The sequence below is a fragment of the Frankliniella occidentalis genome, unplaced genomic scaffold, assembly GCF_000697945.3.
Source record: "Frankliniella occidentalis isolate FOCC.00 unplaced genomic scaffold, Focc_3.1 Scaffold26, whole genome shotgun sequence".
Lineage (NCBI taxonomy): Eukaryota > Metazoa > Arthropoda > Insecta > Thysanoptera > Thripidae > Frankliniella > Frankliniella occidentalis.
In genome coordinates this window covers 1635042-1642438 of record NW_026267156.1, presented here as the reverse complement: position 1 = coordinate 1642438, position 7397 = coordinate 1635042, and the positions used below count along the sequence as shown (strand labels likewise).

General features: G+C 43.8%; 1 protein-coding gene and 1 long non-coding RNA gene across 4 annotated transcripts in view; both read left to right on the top strand.

Annotated features, from left to right (window-relative positions):
* LOC113203063 (ankyrin repeat domain-containing protein 12) overlaps positions 1 to 4957 on the top strand; it is a 38011-nt gene extending 33054 nt beyond the window's left edge. For all 3 annotated transcript variants that reach the window (XM_052265332.1, XM_052265330.1, XM_052265331.1), the window contains 6 exons: positions 562 to 807; positions 1812 to 1926; positions 2060 to 3383; positions 3465 to 3674; positions 3764 to 4015; positions 4097 to 4957. In XM_052265332.1, coding sequence (XP_052121292.1) covers positions 562 to 807; positions 1812 to 1926; positions 2060 to 3383; positions 3465 to 3674; positions 3764 to 4015; positions 4097 to 4255 — 2306 coding nt within the window. In that variant the 3' untranslated portion in view covers positions 4256 to 4957. The remainder of the gene's footprint in view (positions 1 to 561; positions 808 to 1811; positions 1927 to 2059; positions 3384 to 3464; positions 3675 to 3763; positions 4016 to 4096) is intronic.
* A 344-nt stretch (positions 4958 to 5301) lies between these two features.
* On the top strand, positions 5302 to 6921 carry LOC113217043 (uncharacterized). Its single transcript, XR_003304036.2, has 2 exons — positions 5302 to 6378; positions 6815 to 6921. It is a non-coding gene; the product is annotated as an uncharacterized LOC113217043 (long non-coding RNA).
* Positions 6922 to 7397: the final 476 nt, after the last annotated feature.

Sequence of the window (7397 nt, the reverse complement as noted above, 5' to 3'; positions counted from 1 at the left end):
CCCCCCCCCTGCTCGCCCCAGAAGCAGATCGCCGCCTTGTCCTTGGATGGACGGCCCGATCCGGTCCTCTAGGTCAGCGGCGCTGCGCTGGACCAGGGCCCGAGGGCCTGGAGACTCGCCTGGAAAACCCTGGAGTACCACGGAGTGCCCTGGAGGCCCCTGCCCCTGCAGCAGCCCTCTCGGTCGGTCCGTCATCGGTAGACATCGCATGGCAGTGGTCATACCGTCATACCCGAGTGCTAATGGGTTGCTCCAGTTATCGCTGTGCCGTGCTGGACTACGAGCTGTCGTGCGAGGGCCCTGTATGAAGCGAGAGAGTTGCCAGAGGCGGGGGTTTGAGTCGGACGCGTTGCCTGCCTGCTCTTAGATTGACCGGTCGTGCATATCGAGAATGTGTTTCACTATGATGACCCATCGTGCATACGAGCTAACAAGCCATGCTTCGTTACTGCAATGTTTGTTGCCTACTAAGCCTTTAGATTTCTTTGCATCAGAGTGTCGGCTTCAAATCGGTTGATGTTGATGTTCCCGTCGTTGACCCTCCCCTCTTTTCTGTTTCAGACACCAACCCCTTCTCGAGCGACTCCGACTCGGACCTCCTGCGCTCGGACGAGGACGACGCGGAAGGCGCCGCGGACCGCTCGGACCGGGCGACAGACGGCAGCACGACGTCCGTGTCGAGGGGCGCGGCCAGGGCGCTGGTCCTGCCCAGGACGCCGCCGACCCGGAGGAACAGCACCGCGTCCGGCGCCGCGTCGGCTCGGGGAGCCCCCGCTGAGATGCGGAGGGCACCACCTCAGAACAAAGGTGAGGACGAGGATGGCGATGGACTTGGCGTGCACCTTGCATCACCACCCTGGTTTTCTCCTCCATCTCCCCGAGTCACTACCCCACGCTGAGAGCGGGTCCCGCTCGGACTGCCCCTGAGCCCCATCTGGCGGCGCTGCTCGGAACTCACTGGGCAGGTGTGTTCTGGCCTTTCCCTTCTCCTCTTCTCTTTGCTGCGGACTCGTTTGTCCGTTCGTTCCGACCTCCCTCCCCTCCCCCTTCTCCTCCTCAACCTCCCCCTCCTCCGCTGGTTCGTCTCCGTCCAAGCGTTTCTCTCTCTCTCGCTCTTCTTTACTCCCGTCCGACTTGCATTGAATTCGTGTAAATCATATACAAAAACACATCAAGCGAACAGTGAATTTTTTTGTCGTGTTGCATACTTTCCCGACGCCTATTCCCGCCCCCGGTTGATCAGGGTGTGAAAGGTGAATGTTGTGCAGTGCGAAACGAGAATAACGTAGATCGTGGCTTGTGACCTGAAATAGCCTTGAACTCGACCCGAAATGTGTTGGGGAGGGAAGAGGGGGGCACTTGTTTCTTCTGCTTTGTTTACCTGGATCGATTTTTTAATCGTATCGGAAAGGTGGTTTTCAAAAGAAATAAATGGAGCCGGATAAATACACGTAGTGGCTTTAATCCTTTCTCGATCGTCATGATACTTTAAGGTTATGTTTGCGTTGGCCCGGAGCAGTGACCCCTTGTATAATGAGTAAAACATGTACTTCAGTGCACTATCAAATGCTTGCCATTTATAGGCGCAGCATAGGTCACAGCCTGGATGCATGCGTTCTCTCGACATTTACCATTTATTACCAACTACTCGCATAGTTATTTTAATTCTTAGGTAGACATTAATGTATGTTGTGTAACCTTCTTTATTATAGGTTTTAATTTTAGTTGTAGTTGTATCTTACTTTAAATAAACTGGTATTTTTTTATTTTCCATCTTTTAATATTTTTCCTTTTTTTCCTTCCCCATCTAGCTGTTGAGAAGCCTGCCTCTCCTCGCGTAACCCTTAGGCTTCATCACTTAAAAACAAGGGATGACAGAAAAGCTGCTAGTAAGCCAACAGAGCGAGAATCTCTTTCTAACAACAGGTCAGTTCAAAGTATATAATTTATACATCAATCTGTTTTATCATAATTTGTTTTTTTTTGTGTGTGTTTTATTTTTTATGTTTGAAATCTGCTTGTTCACATTCTCTTTTCTTGTCTGTTTTTTTTTATTTAGATCTCAGCTGAGTGGGAATATGGAAGGGAAAGGTAGCGGTGAAGACGTGTATGAATTTAAAAGCAGCAAAGAGGCCACTCCTGTTCGAGGTGCGAGTGCGTCACCAGAACCCTCCAGCAAGATGAATGAATCCACCAATCCAAGTGACAACAAAGAACGTGATTCTAAACCCGATGCTGCTGGTGAGCCTCCACACGCTGGTGGAAAAAGAAATGCCACAGAAATGGTGGATGGGGATGAAGGTGATGAAGAAACTAGAAGAAAGAAAAGGAAAGAAACCGAAAATCCTTCAAAAGAAAATACCAGGAACTCAACACCTAGTAGATCTGCCAATGGGAGAAATGGAAGCGCTAATAGTGATAAAAGCAAGCCAGTACCAGGCAAAGTTTCAAGTAACTTAGCTGGGAAACCAAACTCAAACCAGGAAAAAAACCCTGAACTTAAAAGTGGAACATCCTCAGGTTCCAACAGTCCCAAGCCTACAACATCAGGGAGTGCTGTGTCATCTTCTGGCAGTAAATCTGTTGAGGGTGATTCAGAAGATACTTTGGGAGGGAAAGGTGGGAGTGAAACTATTGGTCCCAAAGTACCTCCCTTAAAGATTGTGATACCTCAGCAAAGTGCAGCGTTAGAACCTGAGCCCGGTACCAGAGTTGGGAAGAATGGAAATTCAAGACATCATCAAGCTTTACCTTATGTTGTAGCATCTTCTAATAGTAATGATTCTGTGCCTGAAAAGGAAGGTGGAGGATCTGGCTCAGCGAGCCCTACTGACTCTCTTGATAAAAAGGATAGTACTTTAACGGAGGATCAACGTAGTGCACTTAATCACCAACGGGTTCTTAGAAGTTCAAATAGGTCTGGCAACGGAGGTGCCAATCCTTCTGGTAGCAGAAGCTCATCGCCTACTGCTGGGTCGGTTGGTGGTGAAGATACATCGCCTCAACAATCAAGGCAGCAATCACCTGCTCCAGTTGAAAATGCTGCCTCTAGTGTGCCTGAAACAACATCTGCTCCTTCCCCTGGGAAGTCCTCAACAACGTCCATAGCACCAGCAAATGTGGTTGCTGATGAAAAGCCAGGGCAAACAGAAGCTAGTACTCTTCCACCTCAGTCTACCCCAACTCCTGCAACACAGACGTCCTCTATGGAATTACATCCACGAAAACGAAAGTTAAAACCTCATCGTGAGCAACCTCCTGCACCTGCTCCTAGCACTGGCAACAGTGAGAGCACTGAGCCACCTTACACATCAACTGAAGTACATCCTCATGAACAGCCTATAACAAATTGCTACCAACTATTTTTGAATATTAGAAAACAGGTATGTTGGGGTTGGGAAGTAACATTATGAATTCATTTGTTGTGTATTTTTACATTATTTGCAACTTTTTACTTATTTCAGATTGAACGAAGACGGAAAAACCTCTTTCCTGTCCAGCCTAAACCGCCACAGGGTTTCAAAGACTATCTGATGAACAGATGCACTTATGTTCTAACAAGTAATGCTTCAACACGTATTGCAGCACCAAACTCCCCACCAGCTTCATTGATTGGAGGTTTAAGAGACTTGTTTGTTGATCAAGAAAAAGAAAGGCAAAAGTTAAAAATGCAGGTATGTCATTCATACTTAGTATTGCTTTACAAAAATAGTGAATTTGAATTTTTAACAATGTTTGTAATGTTTTCTTGTTCATTTAACAGCATATAATTGAAAAAGAAAAATTAGTTCTTTCAGTTGAACAAGAAATTTTAAGAGTTCATGGCAGGGCTGCACGAGCTTTAGCAAATCAAGCTTTACCTTTCTCAGCCTGCTCTATACTTAAAGATGAGGAGGTTTATAATGTTATCACCCCAGAACAAGAAGAAAAAGATAGGAATGCCAGATCCCGTTACAATGGCCGACTTTTCCTAAGCTGGCTGCAAGATGTTGATGACAAATGGGAGAAAATCAAGGTAAAATGTCATCAAGTTGTCAAATCAAACTGATTTGCAGTAAATGCATTTGCTTACCGTGCTCCTGTCCTGTGTGTGTAGGAATCAATGCTGCTGAGGCACCACAATGAAGCGGAATCCCTGCATGCTGTCCAACGAATGGATTGGGATTGGAAGATGAAGGAAGTGGGGCCCTGTGAAGATTGTCCTCCTGTCCCCATGGTCCATGTCAGTGATGATTTTGATCTTCTACCTGCCTGAGAGAGACCCTCCTGCTGCTTTCACTCATAAACCTGTAGGGCTGTTTGACAAATCATCCCCTCAAGCCAAAGTTTAACCAATCAATATTTGGTTGCCCTTAGCAAGTAATACTCCACCTACTCCATTTAACTTTTAAAAACTGGAAAAGTTGAGCCAAATTTGAAATGTATTTTATTTATTTTCTTGATCCTTTCGTTTGAATTGAAACTTCTTACATTGTTGGGAACAACATATATATTTGTGTGCAAGTTTCCCAGGTGGCTTTTGGGGTAATTTTTTATGACATTACTTTCATTGTCAAAATCTTTTTTTCCCAATGAAACTCAGCAATTGCTTCTTAAGTGTAATAGAAATGTCAAACAAGGTGAGGTACATATCAGTGAACTGCAGCAGTGAGGTTAAATAAACTGCTTGTGTTAAAAGCACAAGTGTAATTTGTGATACATCTAGCCAGGTTTTAATTTGAATTTCATTTTTAAAAAAAGCTGTTATGCGTGATCTCAAAATGACAGTGTACAGTTGCATACAGCTGCAATTTTAGAGAAATAGAAAGAACTTAAACAAACAAAAAAAGAAATAAACCTGTGTTGCTCATTTTGTGTGATGTTTTATAATTAAGACTATGTACATGTTACTTTTATAAATGTGTACAAATATTTAGATTGTATATTCTTCAATAAAGCTCTAATATTTGTTATTTAATCTCATCTACTACACTGCTGTGCAACACTGTTAAAGATCATGTCCCAACTCCTATTTTCACTCAATAAGCCACACCACACCTAGTGCAATTCAATCACTAGGGACTATGGGTTAGAAAAACACACACAACACTTCCCTGTTTTTGCCCCCTGCAGCCATAGCCAGTCAGCCACCCGATTCACTGGTTGGTTGCCCCAAACTTGGACTTCAAGCCCTAAAGGATCACATCCCAGACAAGCGAGGCGGGATTGCCTACCCCGGCGGCAGGACTCCATCTCTCCCAACTGCGCTCCGCGGCCACATGTTGCATCTAGCGATCAGCGCGCCTTCATGGAAACGTAAGTGAACAGTGAAAATCGTCGTCTTCTGCTCTATACCGATAATGCCTACCCAAATTAATCACAGGATTCTAATCAGAATTTTAGGGTGTCGATTTTTGTTATTAATCGCAAGCGATAATGCTTGATGGTTCCGGAATATTGAATGATTGTGTTCGGTTATTGTAGGAGGTTAGTGCTCCAGTCGCTCCGTTTCTAAACACAGGTTGTAAGTTGTTTTGGAAAGCAGAGTATTTTAATGTCCATTATATAAATTTGGCTCACTGTAAGCTTTGTTGAAAATGTGTTGAATGGGTACACTCCTCCCTTTGATGCAGTATGTTTAATGCTGTTGTAGGTCATTTGCAAATGGGCGAACTGTCACTGCAGTGTTTCATCATATTATCATATATATATATCATGTATTTTACTCTGTATTATTCTTGTGGAACAGCAAAACGTATTTTCTGACTTCTGGTTTTAACCTTGGATACAGTACCCAAAATTGTCTTGTTTTTCACGTGGGATTCTAATTTTCTGTAGACGCTAAAGAGTTATCAGGAAAAAAAAATTGAAGCCTTTCTAATCCCTTATGTTTTAAACCTTTTTGCTGCACTCCCAGCCAGAAATACTACCTCTTAATGGCATCTAAGGTCTATTGGAAGAATTGAAGGCTTACAACTATTTTTATTTATTTATTTTCATGAAATCTTACAAATATTTATTATAATGTGTTTTTATTCAGACCTTTTTTTCTTTTCTCTTTCTGATTTTGCGTTTTTTTCTGCTCAAAGACAGGCAGAAATATTTCAGTTTGTCACATTGTTGACATTGTTTGTCCTTGGCAATGCTTTTGAAGCATGGCATGTTAATGTTATGCAGCTATCCGAAACTGTAAGGAGTCCAGAGAGGAGTTGGTGTCACCATTATACATGTGGATCAAAATTCTGTTTTTACCTTGTTGCAGGAAGACTTTCCAATTGTTCCATCTGTGCTCAACGTCAGCTAAGCAGCCTATGTGTCACCTGATGTATGCTGAATTGGCGTCACAGCACACAGCATGAGAAATGGCCCTTTTTTCTTGTCATCACAGGAATAAATCTGGTAAGTTTTGTCTTTTTATGTAATGTTAAAGTCATGTTGGTTAAAAGTTTATTTTGGTATCTGTTTCTATTGGGGAGTCTCTTGTCATATCTTTACTGTCTCTATGCTACCTCCATATGTACGGCTTATTACTTGATCCTAAATTATGTAGTAGTGTGTTGATTGTAGTGGAGGAAAGTGGAAAAGGAAAATCAGTATGTCACTTACAGTAATGCTGCTATTTATTTCATTTGTATGGTACAGTCATAGTAAAATAGGAAGTGATGCTGGTTCTTGTCAAAGGGATGTGCCTGGACTTGAAGCTGGCCACCTGTAACATAGAATTTCATTCGATGAGTTGGCATCACAGTGATACATATGGACCAGAAAATGTTTGAGTTGAACTCTGAGATGATAATTTGAATTTAACTTATAGATTTTTTTCATTCTTTTTCAGGTATCCAGATTAGCCCCAAGTCACCAGCAGAAACAAGCCGGCTACTTGAGGAAGACTTACTCTTATAATGTAAATGATTTGAAACAATAAAGAAAAGAAAATCACTACATCTGACATTTTACTTGATTTCCTACACCTAGTTAGCTAGAAGCTGTAGTAACTGTGGATGTAGTAGCAGACAGCCACCACTACCGCAGTGACGTCACAGACGTCTCTGATGCAGCGGCCGCAGTGGCAGCAGTAGGATTACCACTACTACTACCCCCACAGCCACCGCAGCAGCGGCGGCAGCCCACTACTACCTCCACAGCAGCCGCAGCCGAGAGGAGGGGAGGGGGAGGGGAGGTTTGTTGGACGGCTCAGGGCGACACGTCCAGCCCCCTCATTGACGCAGTGAGGTCACGCGTTGCACGTATTGTCCCCATGCAAGGGGTCCGCTGACTCCACAGCGTTGAGCGGAACGGCTCCGCTAGACCCTTCCACAATGTGGGTGATGAATTTACAGGGGGGTAAAAAAATAACTGGACCAACGGTTATCACTGTGACCCCAACTCAACTTATATCTGATGATTCCATGGGCTGC